Below are 23,925 nucleotides of genomic sequence, written 5' to 3' on the forward strand. Positions count from 1 at the left end.
GAAATGGGTGGTTTGCTACAGGCGGTCCCTTCGCCGCGCAATCGCGCGAAACTGTGGTTGAACAGAAATGTGTCAAGGATGGGTCGTGCGCCAAGTGGTGTGGTTGCATGTGCTTGTTGTGCCTGACGTCACTGTTGCGCCAGGTTTGACAGCTGCCAGCACAGCATGGCACCTGCATATACATATCACAGCTAGGTAAAACTTCGTAGGACGGTTCTTATTTTCTGTCTGCCATTGCCTGAAATGGGTATCTTTTAATATTAGTCGAATCTATGCATGTATGTATGCTTTTTCCAAGCCCAACTCCCTAAATCCTTCCGCGCTTCGAGCTCATGTTAGTTCTTCCGCGGTGGCAACTGGCTCGGCGCATTCTCTGCCGTCACTCCGCTAAACGGCGGGCGCGGATTATTTTGATCAAACGGCATGGAAGCACTTTCGGCCATTGCTTCGCTATAGCTAGGCGGCGCATCTTCATATTCCTCCGGCTGCGCAGCTTGCGGTGGCGGCACCGATTCGCTAGGTCGGCGCAGTGGCAGCGGCGGTGCCTGCTGCGCCGCTGAGCCGCTTGGGCCAGAGATAGAGTGGCGAGGAGGTAGTTGAGGGTGCAACTCGCTTTGTGAGAAGGCTCCGTTCGTGGCTGCCTTTACGAGCTCTCTGGGTGGTTCGATGCCAGAGAACACCTCCGCTGTTGCGAAATGAAGCGGAAGCGTTATTGATTCAGGAATGATCTTACTGCTTTTCTTCCCTAATCGCAGAGTAACAAGAACTTGAATCTCGTAGCGCCGGCTTATATTGCATGTAGTAAACGATGGTGCCACAGTATTCGGAAGGGGCCTCTGGCTCCAATACTCGTCTGGCACGATGATTTCTGTACCAACTTCGCCGGTGGGTGTGATGAGCGGCACCTCAAGCTGAGGGTTTGATGCGATGATCCAGCGATTGCTCTTCTGTAATACTTGTCCGTGTGCAGATAATGTCGTTGTTCCAATCAGATCCATCTGGAAAGAGGTAAGGTACACCTGCTGTGGGTTGTTGACGAGCTTCTTCGCAATTAACCGTAGTGGGACAGGTCGATTGCAAGTCAAAACCAATGGATGGGGCAGACGAGCGGACAGCTCTACTGACTGAGGTGGAGGTGGCATATCTGCTGGGGAGTCTGTTTGGTTCTTTTCTTTAGAGCTCTTCATGCCGAACAAAGAGCCCTTTTGCTTTCCCTGTGGTGACGAGGGCCGCGTAGCAAAGCTGAATGGCCTGCGCGCGAAGGTCTCTTGGCCACGGGGAGGTGACCTTGGTGGCTCTATGGGCATGAATTTGAATCCTAGCTGGAAGCGCCAGTTCTCCTTCAAGATGCCCGGTCGCTGCACCGTGACCTTGATATAGTACCGTATCTCGGCATCGTTGTATACACCAGACAAGGACGGCGGTAGAGTCTTGGTAACATGCCTAAGGTAGAGCTGTCTTGTGCCGTCCATGAGGCGAATGCCACGTGAGCCAAAAATTCCGGCGCCGGACAGGCTCTGGTTCGCAAGCGACGCCATAGCATGAGAGTCGCTGCAGGCGTTATTTATAGGCATCTTAAACCTGAACGGGAAGTGATGCTGCCCGGGCGGCAGTGGAAATGACCCGAAAGGGTTGTTTGCGCTGCTATGGTAGTCGTCTGGGAATACCTGCTGCACCTTGTATAAAATCTTGTGGCTCTCCGTGTTGATGGCGGCGTTGGGCGTGGTGTAGCCATCTCGGTTGTCGCGGCCGTTTTCGAACGGCGAAGGCGGCTGTAAGCTCGTGTTGGACTCGCCCTCGAGCTTAACGACGATGTTGCCTATTTGCTCGTGACGGTTTAAATGCAAAACAACGTGCCCGCTGATGATGTCGAGGTTCGTGAAGAACTCGGGCTGGTTGTCGAGGCTGATGCGCATCGTCATGGTGGCGGGTTAGGCGCCGAGGGGTGGCGTATGCTGTTCGCGGGGAGCTGGCGCTAGATTGAGGCAGGCGGGATCAGGAAATCGAATGTCAAAGAGGAACTTCCTTGCCTGGCTATATGGAGGCAAAGCTCATGCTGGTAGGATGGCGAGTGGGCAAGGTCGGCGAGCGTGGTAGATAAGCAAACGCAATGCGGGATTCGCGGGGAGTGCGACGTATTACTGGCAATTGTTAGGTTAGTATGTACATAAGTAGGTTGTGCCAGCTTGGCAACGCAATTGGGTAGGCGGTCTGCCCTGTGAGTGGTGAGTGCCACTTGCGGCGCATCATGATCGCCTGAAAGAACGCGGGCCACCAAGAGCCACCCACCGAGGGCCACGCAAGACGGGTGGCTAATTAGTGGGCTGATGGAGATTACCAGCAACGACGACGACATGAGGCGCAGTTTTCCAGAGGGATGAAAATAGATGGCGGTCTCGTTTAGTACCTCTCAAGCCGAAAAGAGCTGTCCTCTTCAGAATTCTGCCTCGCTGACGAATGGCACTTTTTGTGACTTGTTTTGGGATGAACAGCAGATCGTGGGGCAAACCGTTGGGGCGCGCGCCTCCCTCTGTCATGGGTATATTTCGACGGCTATAACACGGGATATCAACAAGGCTAATAATAAGCGATATGTGTTCAGTGGCTGATTTTCCTTAGGCAAGGAGCGTTCGCTGTGCGAAGTTGACCGCGACCCCTGCCTCCATGCTGATTACTCGTGCTTCGCTCAGTCGGTCAAAGACCAATCAAGCAAACATGGCACAGTTTGCTAGCAAATGCGCTCAGTAGCATACCTGATGCTCTCGTCGCTCACTTTTCTTTGCGCCCCAGTGCACAATGGCAGCTCAAAGTTGGCAGTATGCTGGCGAGAGCAAGTTGAGAGAAGGACGCGGCGACGTCGTAAACATAACGAATATCGTCAAACCTTTGGTACCGGCCGTGGCCATTTGCGGCCTATCACAGCATTCTGGGTTGCCTGTGACGATTCCATTTACCAGCAAGGCGGACTCGATAGGAGTCAGAGTGGCAATGACATCCTGGGAGACGACCATGCGACCTCTTCTCTTTGTCACAAGCCATTCCAAATGCCCTGGGCATGTCTCGCCGATGCAGGCAGCCGCCCTCGTTTTTGGCACAACCCCCTTTCGCCTCTGGGATCTGCAAGACAAGGGCGTCCGCTGAGCGGTTACCTCGCAGCTCTGATTTGCTTGTCGAGAAATCGTGCGCACATGCAGCATTTATTGACCGGGATGCTCGCCTTATCAGGTTCCTTCCTATGGACTGCGCTTCTCCTCGCCCGACTGGGGGCGCGCGACCTGCATGCATATCAGCCCATTCACAGACAAACGCTCCGGGCTGTCGACGACAACGACTCTCGTCAACGCGGGGATTCCCCGCAAATTCTGTCGCGTTCGTCACATCGTATGCATCAATAGGCAGTTTTTTTGCCCGTTGGAACGGACTAGACTCTGTGTACGTCCTCGGGCGCTGCGTTGGACAGACTGCCTTCCCTGCCTTGCCACCTACCTCCAGAAAGGTGCGAAAGACAAGCTGCATGTCGCGCTCTGGATGCAGCCAGGGTGCTGTAATATCAATCACTTCCACCAACCAACAAATTTTATCTACGCGGTTTACGGCATCCCGAGTCGTAAATTCTCAGGAGAAATTCGACGCTCTAGTCTGTCGCCGTGACCAGCAGCTTCTCATCATGGTTCAACATCATATTGTATATGTCGAATCTGCGGTCCGCTGGGCATGCCGAACAGAATAACAAACTCGTCCGGTGTCTCAATTGTTCATCTGAATTGCAGGGCAGGGGGTTATGTATGTACGCCACAGCAACCATCCGTTGCTTCCCCGTGGATGCTTGCGTTGTATCCCCTCGGTTCGTCCCGGCGCCATCAATCTACGCGTATTGCTTGGACCCAACCTGCACATTGGCGGATCTCCTATCCGCTGCAAGTATCCGTAACCGGCTCTGATTCACGATCGGTATTTATTCCGTTAGGGGCTGAGTTTTTGCCCAAGTTGCTTTGGGGGCGTCGGATGTCGCCCCTCCTTCCTTGCATGCGTAGCTCCCGCCCTGGCAGTATATATAGCCCCCCTCCAAGATACGCCTCCATCCGTACAACGCATTTCAACTCTCTTGCAATACGAATCAAACTCTGAGCTCGATTCCGAGGATGGCCGGCGACTGTGGCTCGACATGTCCTGTTTCCGGTGGATTCTACTTATACGCACCTAGCATCAGTGGAAACACCACTTTCATTGCGATATATGGACTGTTAGTCCTGGCCACGCTATTTGTTGGTCGACGGCATGGCGCCCTATGGTATTCTTCTCTGTTAAGCGCGTCCCATCTGCTGCAGATACTTGCTTTCGTTGGCAGAGCGTTGCTTCACCGTGCAAGGGATTCGCAGCCATACTTTCTGATATTCCTGATGGGCACTCTCCTGGCGCCACTGTTGGCAGCAACCACCATCATTTCAGCCTTGCCCTCCGCTTCACATGTTGGGACACGGCATCAAGCCCTTTGCGGGTTATCCCGGTTACTTTTTGGGGCCCAGGGCCTGCTCGTGTTGGTGGCTGGCCTTGAGGTGGCCGGCGCCGTACTTGTATGCTACGGCCAACGGGTGCTACCCGTAAGTACATTCGACCAATATCACTACGCATGATTTGCTAACCGAAAAGAAACCAAAATCCGTCATCATAGTCATCACTGGACTTGGTGTACAAACATTTAGTCTCGTCCTCGTCTCGAGCGTCTGCGCCGTGGCACTATACCGTGGCATTACACGACCCCGCGGTCATCCTACGTCGACTCGCGATGATTCATTATTAAGAAATACTCGTAGAGGTACGCCGATTCAAAATTTCTGTGGTACACAGGCTTACCTTAAGCAGGGTTAGCAGCAGCCAGCGTGGCCATCTTGCTGCATTCGATATATCGAATCGTCGAAATGGCATTGGGCATATCCGGCACCGTATTCCAGAGCGAGACAGCTTTCATGGTAGCTAACGGAGCGTTGCCCCTCGTCTATTGCATGCTTCTATCCATCTTCGGCCCAAGGCAAGCTACCCAACCACCGTCGATTTTGAGTTCAACCGCCGCCGAAAATCGAAAGGGACGGCCGCCAGGGTTTACTTCTACAGAATGCTACCCTGCGCAGCATGGATACTCGCCACATATTGGGCTCTCAGTCTCGCCCACGTTACAAGCCTCGAATGCCGTAGAGGTACCATCAAAGTCTTCGGGGCTACCAGCCAACCCGCGACCAGCGCCGCTACAGAAATGGAGTCTGTCACCGATAACAACAAAAGAACACAATAGCAGGCCGACGTGGCCACAGAATAGCGCAAGCCATAATAGGACGGCGAAAAGAGGGAGGGCGGTGCAAGACATGGTGCAGACCGATAACTTGTGGTAGCCTCTGGCAGTCCAATGACCACCAAGCAATTTGTCCAGCTTATGAGCATTGACAAAATCCTGGATATCTTTATTCTTTACAAGTAGCCATTTATTTACATTTCTATTAATTAAAATGAAATTGTTAAAAATTTGCTTCGAAGAATTTCCACATTCTCTCCTACTTATGAACCTTGCAAAGGCATCTCTTAGGATGTATGTAGATGCCGTGGGGTTGTGCATGAGCCTATAAAGACAACATCGGCGAAACAAAAGAGGCCATGGCTTTTGTTTCAGCAAAGTTAGCTGGCAGAATTGCCCGTGGTAGAGGTATTTGCTTCCGGGGGGCGGGGGGGGCGTTCTTAGATAGTGAGTGACTCGCAACTTGGAGGCTGAACGCCAACGCCAAGTTCAAGGAGGCATTTACCCGAGGAACATAGCTAGGGCCATGGTGTAATATGAAATGGGACAAGTCTTGGTATGGCGCTTCGCCTTTTTACGAATGAAGCTCTCATGCGCTCACCGACCTCGTGCTACCATCTCGACGTCGCGTGTTCGTCGGGAGCAGGACCTGAAGCTGAACCGTCTAGTCTTGAGCTTGCCCTCAGCTGTCATCATCATGAGTCTTGGGGAGAATATTTACCAATGAATTGACAGGTATTATATTTGATGAGCTAGGGGCGGCGATTAAGCGTGAGAATGTAACGTGATTATGAGCATCCACCTGGCGAGGAGTGCTCAATTAATATTGATGAATACGACCCGCCCTGACCAGATCAGTCTTGACGCCAGTCAGGATCAGCTGTCAGTTTCAACGTAGCATGAGGGTAGCTACTGCTGGTGTTCATGTATAGCTGTTCGTTTCGAGTTCCCCTGTGAACATGAACAGGAGTGAGGAAGCCAAAAGGCGGCGCCGGGGGCGGAGCGGCGCTGAACTAAACCAGGGCCGGGAACCAGCTAGATCGGAGGTCGAGGTGTCGTTGATCCGTCTAGATGACGTGTTCGCGTGGCTTCGGGCTATAATAGCGGAAGGGAAAACAAAAAAGTATTAGTAAAAATCTTGTCTAGGATTGCTGATTCGATGGTGCTGAGAAATGCGCGACAAGTGACAGGGCCTCTGCGCCTTCAAACCCTTGTATTCCATTACTCGCCGACACCGCCGCCCACCTACACATTCCTAGATAACCACAGGCCATCGGGCCGTACGATCGATATCTCCGCTGCTGGCCCTATGCTGCGCCCCCCAATCCGGCGTACCGCGGTCGCGCTCGGTGGTCTTCAGATTTTAGGTGATTGTACCCGCGGTCCAGAGCCCACGGGGCGGCATTCGGAACCCCGTTTCATTGGTGCTGAGGGGGCCTGCAACCGAACCGGCTACCCGAAAACCAGCTCTTTCTTGCCTGTCAACTATCTGATCCTGAGATAAGCAGATATCCTTCTCACGCATGCAACTGCCGCATCAAGGGTGTGTGTTCAGAGAGGTTCATAAGCACCTTGATAATAACACGTTGCGTAGTTGGTAGCGAGGGCTGTAGGCTTATGCGCTGTGGCACATCCCCCACGTCGTTGATGGGCTTGAGTGCAAGACCGTGACTCGTTAACGCCCTATTGGGACGCGGAGGCGACTCTCTTTCGTCAGGTCGCATGCACACGCCGTGATTAATTAATCTATTCGAAGATGCTTCCTTCCAAAAGAGGGTTCGAGCCGCCCTACTGAGAAGTTAGCTGTGGGCGTTGGCGTCTTTGGTATATTGAGCTGTATTTTGATCATATGACGAGGTCAAGGTTACACAGAGCTTTGTCACTTTTTGTTTTCCATTGCACTTTTTAAAAATAAACCAAAAATAAACTAGGTTTTTACGGGGGGGAAAAGGTAAATTTTATCTTTTCCACTTAGAAAGCCATCATGAAGATGGGCGTGGGCCAGACCCAACTTACAGCGTTACATGTAGCGTGGGATGGCCATTGTAGAGCCACTGTAGCCACTGTAAGGCCTCCACTTTGCCGTGTCGACTTGAGCCGCCTAGAGTGCCGTGCCCTTTAGTTGTTTCAATGCACATGAAAATCTTGTTTGATGACGATCTGTATATGCCGGTCACCCTGTCCTTTTCTCTCCCGCCGCGCTGCTATCAATGAGGCCGCCAGGGCTTGGTGACGTGTGCTATTCCCTCGCCTGATCCTACTATTGTAACGTCGCCTAGGATTACAAACCGCCACAGGCTGCCAACAGACAGGATGAAACTAGGGGGGGACAGCACCACCAATTAATCAACCTGTCTTGTCTTTCTTTATTAAGCGGCCGTCTTTCAATGCCGAATAATAGCATTCGGTATGGAGTGGACGGCGCCGGGCGGTGTCGCAGGCCACGCCCTGGGTGTCCGCCCGGCCGCAGCTCTCTCTCTCCTGCAGCTCGAGATGGGACGTCGACCGACCGACTAACAACTGAACTGCAACACGGACACTCCACCACACTAGATGACAAAGTTTCTCGTCAGGCCTTCTTACTTTGGAAAGATACATCCGCTCGGGCACTTGCTACCAAGTATGAGCATGTATCAGGTTTCTAGAACCCCTTATCTGATGAGTTAGCATGATGCCCTTGTCGTTGGCTGCACGTCATGCTCAACCATGCGGCTCTGGCCCTGGGTCCGAGCATGTATATGGTTGGTAATGTAGCAATGCAGATTTATCAATCCGGCTCTGCTTCCCGTATAAGTGAAAGCATATCCCGGCTCTGATGCACCTCTTTGATCTATCTGGCCTCGAGTCTGATAAGCATCTTGTTTCCCGCAACTACGAGCCGTCTTATAAACTCTCGCCCCCAAGCTGGTTCTTGCTCAACTATTCTATAGCAGTTTCTACTGCGAAACACTCGCTTCGTTCATTATAGAAACCCTGCGCTCCCTCTCCTTTGTTTTGTTTTGTGACTACAGATTCGTTCCTTCCTCCTTCATCCCGGCTCACATACCCGGCAACCTACAGCATCACAACTCGACAACTTACAGTCTGCTAGTTCAGACATAGAAAATCTTCGAAGCGCCATCCCGAAATCTAATTCACAAAAAAAAAAAAAAACTCCGTGATATTTCAGAAGAACGTCCTCGGTTCATCAACCGCGAACCGCCACCATGTCGGGATACGATGATGAGCTGATGAAGAAGTTCGCGATACGACACGAGGATAATGTCCAAGCCATGGAGGGATTCACCTTTGCTACTCTAGCTCTCGGTGGCATTTTCATTCTCTTCCATCTTTCCAAAACGGCATACCGTGGATTTCGTCGCTGGCAAGGTGGCAGCCCGGGCCTGGCCCTCGTGTCGTCGCCCGTGAGGTAAATGGCCGACAAGATATCGACACGACAACTTAAGGCTAACTGGTCAGAATGATTCGACAAGTTTCGATTTACTCGGTTCCATTATTTCCCTCGGCCGGACATCTCTTTGTCGTCGTCACCTACATTGCCCTCAACGTCGTCTTCCTCTTTGCCTACATGGATAACAACAACTTCGGCTTCGTAACCAACATTGCGTCCAGGACTGGCTGGTAAGTTTTACAAAGTATTATTAGCCCTCGAAACTAACGTCTCCATCTAGGCTTGCCCTGGCCAACATGATCTTTTCCGTCTTCCTGGCGCTGAAGAATACCCCATTGGCGTTCCTGACAGCCTGGTCCTACGAACGCCTCAACATCTTGCACCGATACTCTGGCATGTTCGCTGTATTGCACATGATCATCCATGCTTGCACCTACTCGGCCTACTTTGCTGGCCAGGGAAGACCTCAGTTGCTTACCATGCAGACCAGCATTTACGGCATCATCGCTGGGTCCTCGTTTTTTCTGCTTGGACTGAGTGGCGTCGTCCTGCGTCCATGGTGGTATGAACTCTTCTACTACGTTCACATCGTCTTCTTTGTTCTTGCTATTGTCATGACCGGCATGCATCAGCCCTCGATTGTTGACGGCTTCCTCATCATTACCATTATTACTGGTGCCATGTGGGCGCTCGATAGACTCATCCGCCTCGCCAGACTTGTCTTCTACAGCGTCAACAACCATGTTACTCTGACACCACTTCCTCATGGCGGTACCCGAGTAACGCTTGCCAAGGCACCTCTCGGAGCGCTCTCTGGAAAGCATTGCTTCCTATGGATTCCTGCCATTCGCTCCTTTGAGACGCATCCTTTCACCATTTCTGCCATGAATCCTCTCGAGTTTGTTGTGACGGCGCATGATGGCTTCACAAAGGATCTGCATGATCTTGCTGTTTCCCAGCCTGGTGTCCAGTTTGGAGCATCTGTCGAGGGCAGCTACGGTACCTTTCCGAAGCCATCCAGCTTTGACCATGTTGTCCTGATTGCTGGCGGTACTGGTGCAAGTTTCACTTTCGGCGCTGCTTTCAATGCGCTAAAGCATCTGAGCGGAAGGAGGGACACCAAAATCATGTTTGTCTGGACTGTTCGTCATCGGTGTAAGTACAAATTGTCTGTCTACATTAGGTCATCGCTAACCTGAGAAGCTATCCTGAACTGGTACGCAAGCCACCTTCAGACTTTGAGCCAAGACAGCCGAGTCTCTGTCCACGTTTTCGTTACCAAGGGTAGGGAACCTACGGAACTCAGCGAATTCTCCAGGACAGACTCCGAAAAGGCGGCCCCCATGATGTCCGCTTCCTCAAGCATGGCTGGGGACGCCGAAAAGGACGTCACCACTGTCACAGGCTTGGACATGGACAGCTTCTCCGGCATCCCGATTACGTGGAAGCGTCCTGATGTGCCAGGTATGATTCGCGGCGTTGTCTCAGGGGCCACCAGAGGGCAAAGCGTTTTGGTTATGGGCTGCGGACCAAGCACTCTGATGCGGCAAGTTCGCAACACCGCGGCGGGATGCATCTGGTCAGACGGTCCTACCGTAGAACTACACTGTGAGGAGTTTGGGTGGTAAACTCGTGTTGCTACGTTTTTATTTGGTTGATCATTTATTTGTTGAGCGTTGTTTTGTCGGATCCCTCTCGAGTTATTTCATTTGTTAGACTTTTTTTTCTGGATAAAAAAATTTCATCACTTCTGTCATTAACATGAACGATCGTCGGGCTCTCATACACGCCACGTTCCGGAGCGGGATACCCGCGTGGTGCGAGTAACCAATCAACTTTTGACTTTGCCCATGTCATGAAGAAGAGGGTTGTTTCATCTAATAAGCCCCAATCCCCATCCCCGTCATCTCGACGTCGACGTCGCCCACCTCTTCTCTCCCTCCCTGTTTCTCTCTCAGCGCAGTACGCAGCAGCGCACAGAGGTCCGGGCTTATCAATCAATCAACGATCACTCCATCAAGTCCGGCCGGCCCTTGCAGATAACTGAACTGGTACCTGAAAATCTTGCCCAAGCGCGAGAGCGCCCCAGGCACCCGCGCACGGCCACAGCGGTCCGTCCGTCCAAAGAAGGATCCGAGGGTAGTATTTCAGCCTGATAGGGCACTCGATGGCCCTCAGCGCCAATGCAGTAGCATGTGATGAACGATGCTCTCGTTTCGAATGCATGATCTAGACAAAAATGATAGATTAAAAGTTATTTTTTCCGTCGCTATTTTAAGAATAGGACATACTCATGTCCAAGCACCAAAACGCCGAAGCCCCTGCCAAAGCGTCCAAGAACCCAAAGGGTATATGTACCAAAACAGACTTCCTCCAGCCAGTGCGCGCCATGGTCCCCTTGAAAATAAGAAATACCCGAATACTAAAACTCCGAGCCCGACAATATGAACCTCCCATAGCGTCAAAGGTGCAAGAACGAGACCTAGCTGGTCTCTACATGTATACATTTCTGGCCTGCGGCCTGAATCATTCCATTTGTTTCGTTTCCGCAGCCACAAGGGCCTCGCCATTATCATGGCCCCTGTTCGTTTGTTGTTTCTCTTCATCTCTTCGTGATTTCTGCAAGGGGCCTTGTGGGTCGATGAGAAGTTTGGCATCCTTAGAGAGGTCGAGGTAGCCAGAGTACACGATCATGGCGACTTGCAGGGCGACAATGACAATAAACGCTTTCTGCGCGGAGCCTCCGGTATGGATGATGCCATACATGATGAAGGGGAAGAATGCCGGGCCGGATCCTCCCATGGTGATGAAGGCTGCCGCCCGCTTCGTTCTCCGCCCCTGGCCGCGTAGGCCCATGGCGAAAATGAGAGGCCAGATAGGCCCTTCGCCAAAGAAGAAAAACATGGCCGGGATAATGATGAGGTTGGGGTTGGATGGCCGCAGAGTGACCATCAGAATCGATGATATGAAGCAGATGACGACGCAAATCGTCAATAGAGTGCGTGGCTTGGGAATCCAGCGTACTCTGACGGAGAAATAGCAGACAATGGCAGCTAGAATCCGTGAAACCGTAAAAACAGCCTGCCCACACAAGAGATAATCGGCGGTAGACAGACTGAGGCCTTGTACCTGCTGTGGATGAACTGTTGATCCGGTAGCAGCAGTAGACCTTTTCATGTGAGCATTAGCAGCCACCAGGTTGCCGAACCAAATGATGTTGCTCTCCTGCGTGGCGACATAAAGGTACTGTGCTAGTACGGCGAGGCTGAGAGTGATAGTGCGTAGCTGTAAGCCGAACCATGATTTCTTCTCGGGGTTGATGGGGATGCACTTTGTAGATTCTTCGAGCTCCTGGTCGCTCACCTCAGGGAGGGGCATGTAGTAGAAGAATAAGCCCAGAGCTGCGCAAAGCAAGGTAATGCCAAGATACGTCCACTGAACATTCACCAAGGAAAAGTTTTCGTGATCTTGTCGCTGTAGTCCAGAAAAGAAGACGCGCTGGGCGAGCAACGCACTGACGACGCTTCCTATGCCTTGGATTGTTTGCGCCAACATTAAGCGCATCTCGCCGTAGGCATGTGGGCCGCAGAGAACCATGAAAGAGTTGGCGGCGACTTCGAGAACGGAGAGGCCGAACCCGACGACGAAGCTACTGAGCATATAGCCGCCGTACGAGTTTGTCACGGCCGACGGCCAGAAAATGATGGTTCCGACGCCGTAGATGCACAGTCCCAGGATGAACGTCACTTTATAGCCACCAATATTTTCGGCTTCATTTTTTGAATGGCGTTTGGACCGATTGTGTTCATCACGTCGAAGAATCCATTCTCCAACCAACAGGGGGCCAAAAAAGTATCCGCCTCCGAAGTATGCACTGGTCAATCCAAGTGTTTCGGCGGTGGACATGCCGTTGACCTCGGCAATGGCACTGTTGAGGGTATTTAGCAGGCCATATGAGAATCCCCAGAGCATGAATAGTATTGAAACCAAGGTACCGTATTTGAAGGATTCTCTGATATTTGTCTTCAGCATACTCTTTGGCCTCCTCATATTAACGAAGCCAAAATAGACGCCGTTTTCAGAAGCGCTGCCGGTAGAACTCAAAGCGTTTGTCCTTTGCCCGGAGGGACGTAGAGAGTCAAAGTTGATCTGATCCTCTCGCATACCTGGCATAGTAATGAATTCGATTGCGCTCATCGGGCCGTCTTCGTTGGCCGGCGGTTCAGTCGCTGAGAACATGGCTGCTGGTTGCGGGATGGCAGGGCTGTTCTGCGCTGTTGCGACGCCTTGGCTATCCGTCTCGCGGTCACTAGGGCCAGTTTTGGAAGCTGTCACGGTTCCTGTGCGGTTGTAGTCATAGAGCATTGCTGGGAGAAGTCGCAGGACAAGTGGTTTGAGTGTTGGAATACAGGCGCATGCAATAATAACGTTGACCTCGACAACGCTCCACATGAGGGACAGTGAGGCATAGTAGGCGAAATCGGCATAAGCACCGAAGCGAGAGTCGCTGCTATGAGTACCCACGGAGCTAGAACCGATAGCTTGCTGGAGGTAGTAAACACGAACGACATCGACGATGGTGACAAAGATGCCGACTGCAAAGGTCAGAATCAGGATCGTCTTTTGTCGTGGGGGTAGCCGCATCCCGGTCAGAACGGGAATGGGAAGGGCGAGGATAGCGAGATCGGTAACAATGTTGACGGGGGAGGCGCAAATAAACTCTGTCAAAAGTGGGATACATTTGGCAGTTCCGCCGTAGAAGGCTTGCCAAGCGGCGTGGATGGGCAAGCATTGGAAGATGTTCATCAATGTAAGGACGGTTCCAGCGAGGTTGACAACGATGAGGGTGAACCACGAGGCATATCGCAAGACGAGCTGAGTGTTTTTTGCGAGTCGCAAGTAAAACAGTAATATGCTGGTTTTTGCGGCCATCAATGCGGGATTCTTTTGTAGTTAGTATTGTTTACATTGGTAGGTTGGGTGCGTTGGCTGCTGCAGACATACGTATAAGATGGAGAAGACATATTCGCAGCGGCGAAGTCTTGGCAGGTCGCGAATGTCAATGTCTTGATCATATTTGCCCAGTCCGTTGAAGGTGCCAAAGGCGACAGTGAAGGAGAGAAAAAAAGCAATGAGCCAAGCAAGCATCATAATTCTGTCGCCCCAGGTGATTTTCTTGACAATGAAGTATCGGCAGACCATGCGCGCAAAGACGAAGACGGAGGCAATGACGAGCGTAATGACAGTAACGGCGAAGACGGCCGGGCCACGATTGGGAACATGCCTGGCGGCAGCGCTGGTGTCGTCCATGGTGATGGTTGCGGCATGTGGGCGGCGCCCAGCGTCCTGGAGGTTTCGGTGTTTACCCGGCCTGAGGGTCGGCGCCGGGGCGGCGGAAGCTGGGAACGGCGATGTTTTTCTTTTCTGCGTCTCGTTTGAATGTGTGGTGGGCGGCGAATCGCTAACGCGCGAGTGCGCGAGAGGCCATGGCCACGAATTGCGTCTCGATTGACGATTTCAATACGCGTATGCGCTTGCACGCTCGACGATGTAGGCGATTAAAAGAGGGAAAAGGATGCAAATTTTGACCCTCGTGAGCAGAGGCTGATCAAGTCGTGCTCGCGCACCAGCGGGCAGGCGGTGATGGAAGTGGCGTTGAGAAGTCGTGGAGACGGACCCGACTTTTGGGTTAGCGCTACTCGCCTCTGAACAATAAATAACCAGCCAGCCTCGAGGATGGCGGAAAAGACGGCTATTCAAACTCGGTGCCTTGTAAAATGATGCAATTGAAGCAAAATAGAGAAAACCCCAAGCTGGTTTTGCAAGTAACCCAAGGCAGCTTTGCCAGAAGAAAAGGAAAGGGAAGGAAAAGGTGGCGCGGGGAAGGAAGTACAGTACGTAGCGGAGTCTTCGGCGCGAAGGCGTTGGAAGGCGGCCTGGACCAACAGCCGTCTCTGCAAAAGTGCATGACAAGTCAGTCGCTTGCAGGATATTATTCGCTGGGCAGAAACACTGTAGATCGCTCCACTGCGCCTAGGCTTAATCCCATCCGTCCAGTACATAATGAGTTATTAGTGCAGGCCACTGAGAGAGCTCGGACGGCACACTGTCTACCAGACCGAACCACCACCATCTCTAGCTAGAAATGATGCACACTGCATGCCATTGCAGACCGCTAAATGTCGTCACTGTCGAGCCTAGCGCGCTACTTGCAGAAGGGGCTACAGTAGGTAGGGCAGCAAGTACTTTAGTTGGTTGTCAAATAACTACCGTCCAGGTACCTACAGTATGTATGGTATGTACCTATATATGTATACGTATTAGTAAGGTAGTCAAAAGACGCTCCCGTGTAAAGAAGTAGGCCTGCAAATTCACAGAGTCAAAATAGCAACACTTTCACTCTCGGGCTCTCTCCGTTGTCTGCACGTTGAACCTCCCCTTGTATATGTACTTGTGAATATTATTGCCGCATGCATGTCATTCCCCTTGGCCGGTGCGCCCTTCAAAGTCGGAACCCACTGGCTGTATCCATTCCGTAATTATCTGTAACTTGCCGTAGGTACCGGTTCAGAAGAGTGAAGCCCCGTCTACGAGTTGCCTCCGAGACGGCAGATTCCTCCTCCGTTGCCAGTGCCTGAAGAATGCGGGAAAAAGCCATTTCAAAATTGCATTGAGTTATGCGACAGGGCAGAAGGGGAAACATTAGCCAAACTTGTTCTGCAGCCACCGTGTTAATTAACTGGTAGACATGACTAGCAATAGCAGCGCCGATTATAGACACCCCAGCAATGCATCATCGCCCGACTTGGGGCACCCATGCAGGTATGAGCTACTGCCACAAGATGGCCCTCAGGTTGTAAGGTAACGAGATAGCCAAGCCCGTATTATTAGTAGCCCGCAGAGTCCTGTGTTATATCGAATCTTACAAACCCTTTCTCCAGCACCAGCCGCACACGGAACAGACTTTGCAAGAACTTTTGCAGCCTGTTGCGCAGATTCGTGGCACTCACAACTCACAATCCCGAAAATGCGCCATTTCCCAAAGCTCCATTATAAGTACCTCCAACTAACCATACCAACTCTAGCGTCACCGCGTCGCAATACGAGTAATAACTCGTTCTTGATGCCCCAGAGACCGCTGAGACTGGAGAGAAAAGGGCCGTGTTATTAGCCGCGCAGTTGATGTACAAGCTATAGCTCTCGGTGGTTCTCGGCATTTGTACCAAGTGCAAAATCTCCAACAACTGCCTAAATTGAACAACATGCAACCTTGCTGCTACACCAAGTTGATAGCTCCTTGTACGAAGCCAATGCTGCCTAATTGGACTTTCACAGCGAATCAACTCAATGACCACTTGTTTCACTGTCAACACAAATGCAATCCCTCATAATTACAAACCCCCAACAGGCATGAACTACACTCTCAGCTACCCACTCTTGTTGCACAAATAATCAAAGAACATATTGCAGGGATAGTAGACACGGCGAGCAAAAAATACAGTTGTCGTCCCGCATTTTGCGGGACGGGGCAAAAAGCAACTGCTGACACAGCCACATGGGATGCCCAGTATGAGAATCGAACTCATGATCTTCTCATTTCACCGTATAAATACTAGTGAGACGCTATACCACTTAGCCAACCGGGCATTGGGTGCTTATTAATTTCGGTGGCGTTATTATATTTTATCAGCTCAACAAAGTTCAAGGCCCCGTCCCCAGCTTCAGATGTCTACCCACGCAGCGATGGTAATTATTGTCCACTTCAATAATGGTCATATCGCGTCTATCACGGCGCCTATCTAGATCACTTGTTGCGACTCTTGGTGTTCATGGTCGGTGATGTTTGGTTGGTGTGCTTTATTTCTCCGACCAGCCGCCACTTCCACCAATAGAGTCCTTGGAGGCTGACAACAATTCGACATTACACCATAACGGCTCGAGCATCTCGGTGTAAATGTTGTTCGCACTCCATCGTCTGACCGTTGCAGGCTTCCGGTCACTTGGATCACTTCAATGCAGCTAGCATTGCAAAACATCCACAATGCAGCCTGCCCGTCGTCAACGAGCGAGAGGTGGGTTGTTGGGGTGTGTGTATATTCTAGCGCTGCAAGTCCCGAGGAGAATCCCAGGAAAACTAGTTCAGCCAGTTTATTGATATGGAAAGGGTCAAGTGGTGGCTGCTTTTGTAAAAACGTGTCTTAGAGGGCGTATACTGTTGAAAACAGACCAAAATTGGAGGCAAGTATAATGGGTAATGGGATAATATTTCTAATAGCACCTTTTGTAAACTATCACTTATAGATCAATAGTCGGATCAGCGTACCGTGGGAGACGCTGCTTGTCATCATATCATAAGCCTATGATATGAAAGATGAGTTCGATGCTCTGCAGCTCTGGATTTGGCATTGAAGGAGGGGTGGCTACCTCATGTGCGCTTTTGCTCAACCATGCTGGGCCCAAATGGCTTAAAGAAAATGAGCAGTATCTTGCAAAGATTAAAATCAATCTACTTTTGCAAGTCTCTATGTGTCCATGCTTCCGTGACACCCGACTGCTTCTGCGCTGATGCCAGTCTCCACTTTGGTTGATAGATCTCCAAATCTCCAACCGTAAATCTGACATCTGTGTCGCTACTTCAGCATCTGCGCCAATTCGGCTCAATTGACCACCAAAACGTGCACGGCATGCAGAGAAGAAGCGAAGCGCAGGAAGCCGAGCGCTCCGCGCTTCTTGGCGACGCGGCGCGCTCCCCCGGCGGCCCGGAGAGCCCTGGCAACAGCAAGGGGGTTGACGTCCCCAATATCCCCGTCAGCCTCTGGCGAGGCATCGCCATCGGCCTCAGTCTCGGCATCCTGATATTCCTCCAAGGTAAGATGCAAGCCTGGCCTCCGCTCCATCTTTCTACGCGCGCCAAAATGCTAAACCTGGGGCCGCAGCCACAAACATGTCCGGCATGACCATGATCCAGGGCCAGGTCGCCGACGACCTTGACGCGCACGCCGCCGCCTCGTGGTTCACCGCCGCCTACCTGATCCCGCTGTCCTCGTTCGCCTCCGTCGCCGGCCGGCTGGCCACCGTCTTCTCGCCGCGCGGCCTGGTGCTGCCCGTCGGCGCGCTCTTCGCCGCCGGCGCGCTCGTCACCGCGCGCGCGACCTCCTTCGCGGCGCTCGTGCTCGGCCGCGCGCTCGCGGGGACCGGCGGCGCCGGCGTGCTCGGGCTCTGCGTCATCTTCGTGCTTGAGCTGACGACGAGGCGCCGCCGCGGGCTGTTCATCGCGCTGGTCAACACGGGCTTCACGGCGGGCGTGGCGGTCGGCGCGGTCGTGTACGGCGCGCTCCTGCCGGTAATGGGATGGGTGAGTCCTCGTCGCTGCCATGAGCTGTCTATCTGAAGTGTGCTGACGTGTTTTCTTGTTCTTTTTTTCCTGTTCAGCGTCCCATCTTCATGTGGCAAATCCCCGTGTCGCTGATTGGAGGCGTTGCTTCCTTCGTCAGCCTCCCCAGCAGCATGAAGCCGGGCGGCGGTGATCTCCTCCACAAACCAGGAACAACGAAACAGAAGCTGGCGCGCATCGACTACCTCGGAGCTTTCCTACTGGCAAGTTCATTCCCGTTCCCCACCCCAGCCGAGCAGTGCTTCACCATCGTCCTCTTCCTCTACAGCCTCGCCGCCGACGTGCACCCGCTCACCCTCGGCCTGTCGCTCGCGTCGCTTGCCGCCTTCCTCGTCGTCGAGTACCGCGTCGCCGCCGACCCAATCATCCCGCTGCCGGTGCTCTCCTCGCGCGGCGTGCTCCTCTCGTGCCTTGCCCAGCTCGGCCTCATGACCGCCCGCTGGTCGCTGCTCTTCTACGCGCCCGTCTTCGCCCTCGCCGTGCGCGGCGCCCCGCCCGCCGCCGCCGGCTCTGTCCTCGTCCCCACCAACGCGGGCTTCGCCGTCGGCGGCTTCCTCGCCGGCGCCCTGCACGTCCGCCGCGCCGGCTCCTTCTGGCTACCCTGCGTCGTCGTCACCGCCGTCTTTGGCCTCAGTCTGTTCCTGCTGGGCTTGGTCGCCTCGCCGGAAGCGTCATTAGGCCCGTTCGTCGCGGTCGTCTTCCTCAACGGCCTGGCCACGGGTGCTGCGCTCAACTACAGCCTCGCGCACGTGCTGCACCTCTCGCACAAGGACACCGAGTATGTCAGCACCAGCCTGCTCGGCACGTTTCGCGGCTTCGGGGGCAGCTTCGGCACGTCCATCGGCGGCGGCATCTTCTTTCGCTTCCTGAGCCGGGCCCTGACGGCGGGCTTCGCGGACCTTGAGGCCCGCCACGGTCGCGAGGGGCGCGGCCTGACGCCGGAGCACACGCGGCTCGTCACCAGGCTGCTCGGTGCTCCCGGTCTCGTCTATTCAGGAGACTTGAGCGATGAAGAGCAGCAGGTTGCCATCAGCGGATACAGTGGCGCCATCAGGGGGGTATGGCACGCCGCTGCATTGCTTACGGTAGCTGTTGTTGCTGTGCAAGCGGCTGCTGGATGGACAGCGCCGGGAGACCGCGACGTAGAATATAGCGTAGACGAAGAGGACCAGGCCCACGCCGCACTTTTAGAGAATGAGGGTCTCGGAGAAGCTTAGTAGACAATGGAATGAATATACATGCATTTCTCATAGTTCAGCGTTTCCATCTAATACACCCTCGATTGGTTCAAACTTGTCTGAACGATATTTTTAATAGCATCCAAATCATTATGTATTCGCCCCACCTTTTTGGTAAAATAACGCTTCGTAAGATCCCTTCCTTTTATGTTCCAAACAAATGGTAGTCTAGTGTACAACAATGTGCAAATAGCAGCACCGAGCGACTCTCGTTTATCGTGTCTCGACGCCGGATCCAGCAAGGAAGAAATCAAGCTCCCCTGTGCCGTTGTTAAAGCGTTGCTCATTCTCCGCGAGCTGCTCCAGGAGCGCCAAGAACGGGTCCTTCTCATCACCTTGGGTGCCAGTGCTTCCTGTGTTGCTCTTTGTGCTTGGACTCGGCACAGTGGCGCCACCTTGGTTCCTTTGTTGACCATTTGCGTCGATTCCGTGCCAGGTGCTCGAGCCGCTATATGCGTTCGTGGGGATGGTACCGAACATGGGGTCGTACGACAGTGTACCAGGTCCCATCATCGCTTGGCTGTCAGAGATTCCCATTGGGGCGCTAAAATTGTATGCCGGGCTGTACGACATCGAATTCATACCCGTTGAAGTGTTCACTGGGAAGGAATATCCGCCCATTCCTGCTGCGCTGGCCCCAGAGACATTAATCTGGTGTCCATCCATCGTGCTACGCATAGCGCTGAGATGATGTCCCTGGCCTTCGTGTCCATGAATGTGTGCCGAAACATGTGAGCCAACGTCCGACGCCTGTCCAGAATGTGCAGATAAAGCCCGGTTATGATAAAATTGAGCTCCTTGTGTGGTAGAATTTGGCGATTGAAGCATTGCCTCTGTTCGGCCGTGGCTCGAAGCCTCGGTGTTCTTACGCTTCAGAACTGACTGTTGGGATATACCACGCAAAACTTCTGCGGCATACGGATCGGCCATGAACGTTGTCGACACATCTCTCAAGCCAAAGCTCATGCCGTCCATTCGGCGGCCGTTTTTGTCGAATCCCCCAACATCTGAGTATCTGTCGAAGTAATTTTCGAGCTGGAAACCAGGGGTATACCTAACCGAGTTGGAGGCCAATGCCGTGACAAGTTCCTCGTGCATAACGCAAACACTTTCCAGATTCTCCCGATGCTGCTCTACGTCAGCCCAAATATATCGCAAGTCGCTAAGCATTCCCTTTGCTTTGGTCAAGAGATCTGAAGATGGCAGAAAGACGGTCATGTCGCTGTTACTTGGCGTCTTGGTGTAGTGAGTTCCGTGGACATGGATGGTAGCTGCGGTGAAGACGCAGTAACCAGTAATTCCTGGCATTTGAATCCGCCCGGTTTGCCTAGCAAGTTCTGCAAGTTCGGTGATGGCATTGGCATGTAAAAAGCACATGGTAGTCGCTTCAATCTGCCACGATTGATGCTGGCCATTTCCAGACAATTCGGCGAGCTCGATGGGGAGGAACGGGCGGTAGATGAGGCAGTAGATAAGGTGATAAAGTAATTTGCTCATGAAGAGAACGGTAGCATCGGACTGGCCAAATAGAGACTCGATGGTAGCAAAAGCATTGTTTGTCCCAGAGGCCCAAGTGTCAAGGTCTTGTCGAATCTTGGAAAGATTTGAAAGCGAATGCCAAGGAAAATGGGAGTCGCCCTTGACACCACCAGCCGCAAGGTATTTGCTTGTGATTCCAAGGATGCGACATATGTCAATAAACATCCCGCTGCTACCCTGTGACTTCTTTCCGCTTCCTTGGAAATACTGCAAGTTCGAGCCACAGTCGAAGAATTCTCCCTCAGTTGGTGCTGAGGAAGGTTTATGCGTCCAGGAGGGAAGTCTCAGAATAACAGCATCATCGCTTATTAGACCTGGACGTTTTGAGCCGCACGATAGCAGTCTATCAAGCTGGTAGCAAGTCCAGAACAGTCTCCGTCTTGTTTCACGCTCCATTTGCGTGACTTGGGATTGCGCATCCAGCTCTCTATGCAATTCAAGGCCAAGAGCCATCGAAATAGAATTGGTCAATGCCATGTATGCTTTGGCTCCCTTGCCCGCTGCGATGAATGCTAGGCAGACCAAGAGCAGTGCTTGTGTTGCTTCGACTGATAACTCGTCCACATCAATGGCTCGTCGTGCGCGGAGAGCTAAATCGAGACTCATTTGAGCAGCTGCCAAGTGGCCGTTTGCATGAGCAGTGAATCTAGACACATCAGTACAGGATGCAGCTAAAGGGACAGATCTAACAAACTTGGCCACGACAGCACAGATGGCGTCGACAAGATATTGAGGTAGCTGTTTGAGTTGTATCCGTTGACGGATCGTAGACTCGTCAACAATAAAATACGGTTTGCCATGCGCTGTCGCAAAGTATGCGTCGATGAGAGTTTCTGTCGGCACAGTAGCATTGCCGGGGGCGGATTGATCACTGCACACTCAGTTAGTCAATTACGCTCTGCATTGAGGTATTGGTCGCTCCTACGCCGAAGATGGTTGTGAATTCGAAAACTTAGGTTCGGCCGTCCCCGAGGCCGATTTTTCTGATGCGCTTGCGATACGTTTGAGTGGTGGCTCGCAGACCTCAGACGGGCCAGCTTCTTCAGAGTCGGCGCTCTGAGCTTCTGACGCCTCAACGGTTGCATCTGTGCCATCTTCTGCATTCTTTTCCTTGAGCTTAGCCTCAAGTCCGTCGACTCGCTTAAGCAGCGCCTCCAGCACATCGGTTTTCGGTCCTCGCTTCTTCGGTACGGCATCTGGACAACAGGTTGGTATTTCAGGGTGATTGCTCAAATCATGGAGGTCGACATACCATATACGCAAGGGCATTGGAATAGCTGGCATGCTTCACAGGACGGTCGCAGTCTATTACATTTAATCTGGAGGTGGCATCTTGTCAGTGGCTTGTGCGGGGTGATGTATCCCTCCTGGTATAGGCTCACCTTTCTCTTGCGACAAGATTTGCAGTTCATAGACTCTCGAGGTTCGTTTGGTTGACGGCGAGGAGGCAGTCTCTCGATACCGACTTGCGGCCGTGGAATGGCCACCCTGTTAGGCCCAGGGAACTGCGCGTCGGCCATAGGATCAACAACGGCGAGCATCCGAGCCCACAGATGCGTCAAGGTCGGACGATTGGGCTCAGGTGGGTGGTGCGCAAGACTCGTGTTGAAACGCAGCCCGGCTGCTCAAGAGAGCCAGATATGGTGTCACAAATAGACGGAGCAATGAAAGAAGGAGGGCAAGGTCTGCAAGGAGGGTTGCGAGACCAAATGACCGTCTATCGCAATTGAAAGCCCGTCGGCGGTGCGTGATCTCGGCCCCCTGTCCCTCTATGGCATGGCCGCGCCGGCAGGGTCCTCACCACCTATGTATGTAGGTGGCACGGCTGAGGGGAATGCGGCGACCGGCTCGCGCTGGGATCGAGGCGCGTGTCGCTGGGCGGCAACGACTGATGGTGTTTGAAAGATTCAGGAGACAGAATCAGCCAGGATCGGGGAGCTGGCGACAACAATGTAAAAGTAGACTAAAAGTACAGGAAAACAGCGACAAGGACAAGGTCAAGTTGAGAGAAAGAGTCAAGCTGCCAGAGGAGCCGGCAAGCCCTCCTCCATCGCGTCGCCTCATCAGCCAGGGCTAGGGATTTGGGGGGGGGGTGGACGTGGAGAAGCTACAGGGTGCTGCAGTGGGTGGAGGGACTGACTGGTTGGTGCTCTACAGGTGAGGTGTGGGCCACCGAGAGACAAGATGCTGCGGCTTGTGCCCGTCAAGATAGGTAGCGACAGCTCGAGTGCAAGACAGGTACCCTGCTTGCCTTTCCAGTCTCTAACTAAATACATGCTAGCGGTCCCTCATTGCTGTGGAATTCATGGAATAACTAGCTTCGACGGGGGCGGCGAGATGTAGAGACAAGCTTGGGTTGACGGTGTCATTCATTGTGCGACAATGTATGTATGTACTTCGTTGGGTCGAGAGGTCTGCATCCCATCACACCTGGACATCGCACAAGGTCTGGAATCAGTGCAAACACACTGTCAATGTCGCATATTCCCCGACGCGACGGAGTAACAACCACCCTAACTCCACGGAAAGGACAGGACATGGGGGTCGGGAGCCGGCCATTCCCTCCATCGACACCACCATCCGATACCGATGGGGTAGTGCAAATGCTGCCAATGTGACTACTCAAGACGGATCGAAACATCAGAACATGCCAGGAAAGGTGGCAACAAAAGCTCAGTGCTCCGCGGTGATGAGATGGGGGGCCGCCACCGGAGGCGGCTAGAGGAAGAGGTCGGGGACCACGCACTAAAAGACTCTAGCTGCTGGAGATGGCGGATGCATCGACCCTGTCAAGCATTTACTCCTTTCATTGGCACGTTTCTACTCTTTCCGCCGCCGCCTTTCGGGGACAGTCGCTCGACTGTCTACACCCTCAGTAGTTAACTCCATTGTCCGATTTGGCTAATATTAGCACCGCTGCACTGCCAATGGCCATTGAGTAAACCAAATGACAAATGACGCCCAAAGCCGCAACCTCCATTGCGCCAGTTATCCCTCCCCCACGCCGTGGGTTGGGGCCATCTCTATTAGCAGTCGGTATAGAGGCATCGCGGAGCCAAGCTTAAGCCCTTAGCCT

The 23,925-nt window shown here is 52.9% G+C and overlaps 6 protein-coding genes across 6 annotated transcripts; 2 read left to right on the forward strand and 4 right to left on the reverse strand.

Annotated features, from left to right (window-relative positions):
* Positions 1–335: 335 nt before the first annotated feature.
* Positions 336–1,922, reverse strand: ISF_09354 (Immunoglobulin E-set; the record flags this gene model as incomplete). Its single annotated transcript, XM_018852957.1, has 1 exon — positions 336–1,922. The coding sequence occupies one exon, from the start codon at positions 1,920–1,922 to the stop codon at positions 336–338; it is 1,587 nt and encodes a 528-aa protein (XP_018699884.1).
* Positions 1,923–8,493: 6,571 nt separating this feature from the next.
* On the forward strand, positions 8,494–10,306 carry ISF_09355 (Ferric reductase-like transmembrane component; the record flags this gene model as incomplete). The annotated part of the gene is made up of 4 exons (XM_018852958.1): positions 8,494–8,696; positions 8,747–8,908; positions 8,959–9,833; positions 9,882–10,306. The coding sequence occupies 4 exons, from the start codon at positions 8,494–8,496 to the stop codon at positions 10,304–10,306; spliced, it is 1,665 nt and encodes a 554-aa protein (XP_018699885.1).
* An 898-nt stretch (positions 10,307–11,204) lies between these two features.
* Positions 11,205–13,988, reverse strand: ISF_09356 (Major facilitator superfamily domain, general substrate transporter; the record flags this gene model as incomplete). Its single annotated transcript, XM_018852959.1, has 2 exons — positions 11,205–13,622; positions 13,683–13,988. 2 exons carry the CDS (start codon positions 13,986–13,988, stop codon positions 11,205–11,207), a joined length of 2,724 nt encoding a protein of 907 aa, XP_018699886.1.
* A 3,374-nt stretch (positions 13,989–17,362) lies between these two features.
* On the forward strand, positions 17,363–19,289 carry ISF_09357 (Major facilitator superfamily domain, general substrate transporter; the record flags this gene model as incomplete). Its single annotated transcript, XM_018852960.1, has 3 exons — positions 17,363–17,546; positions 17,615–18,033; positions 18,111–19,289. The coding sequence occupies 3 exons, from the start codon at positions 17,363–17,365 to the stop codon at positions 19,287–19,289; spliced, it is 1,782 nt and encodes a 593-aa protein (XP_018699887.1).
* A 234-nt stretch (positions 19,290–19,523) lies between these two features.
* ISF_09358 (Fungal specific transcription factor) lies at positions 19,524–19,847 on the reverse strand (the record flags this gene model as incomplete). The annotated part of the gene is made up of 1 exon (XM_018852961.1): positions 19,524–19,847. One exon carries the CDS (start codon positions 19,845–19,847, stop codon positions 19,524–19,526), a length of 324 nt encoding a protein of 107 aa, XP_018699888.1.
* A 1,923-nt stretch (positions 19,848–21,770) lies between these two features.
* Positions 21,771–22,390, reverse strand: ISF_09359 (Fungal specific transcription factor; the record flags this gene model as incomplete). The annotated part of the gene is made up of 2 exons (XM_018852962.1): positions 21,771–22,045; positions 22,102–22,390. The coding sequence occupies 2 exons, from the start codon at positions 22,388–22,390 to the stop codon at positions 21,771–21,773; spliced, it is 564 nt and encodes a 187-aa protein (XP_018699889.1).
* Positions 22,391–23,925: the final 1,535 nt, after the last annotated feature.

The sequence above is a fragment of the Cordyceps fumosorosea genome (assembly GCF_001636725.1).
Source record: "Cordyceps fumosorosea ARSEF 2679 chromosome Unknown scaffold_46, whole genome shotgun sequence".
NCBI classification, from domain to species: domain Eukaryota; kingdom Fungi; phylum Ascomycota; class Sordariomycetes; order Hypocreales; family Cordycipitaceae; genus Cordyceps; species Cordyceps fumosorosea.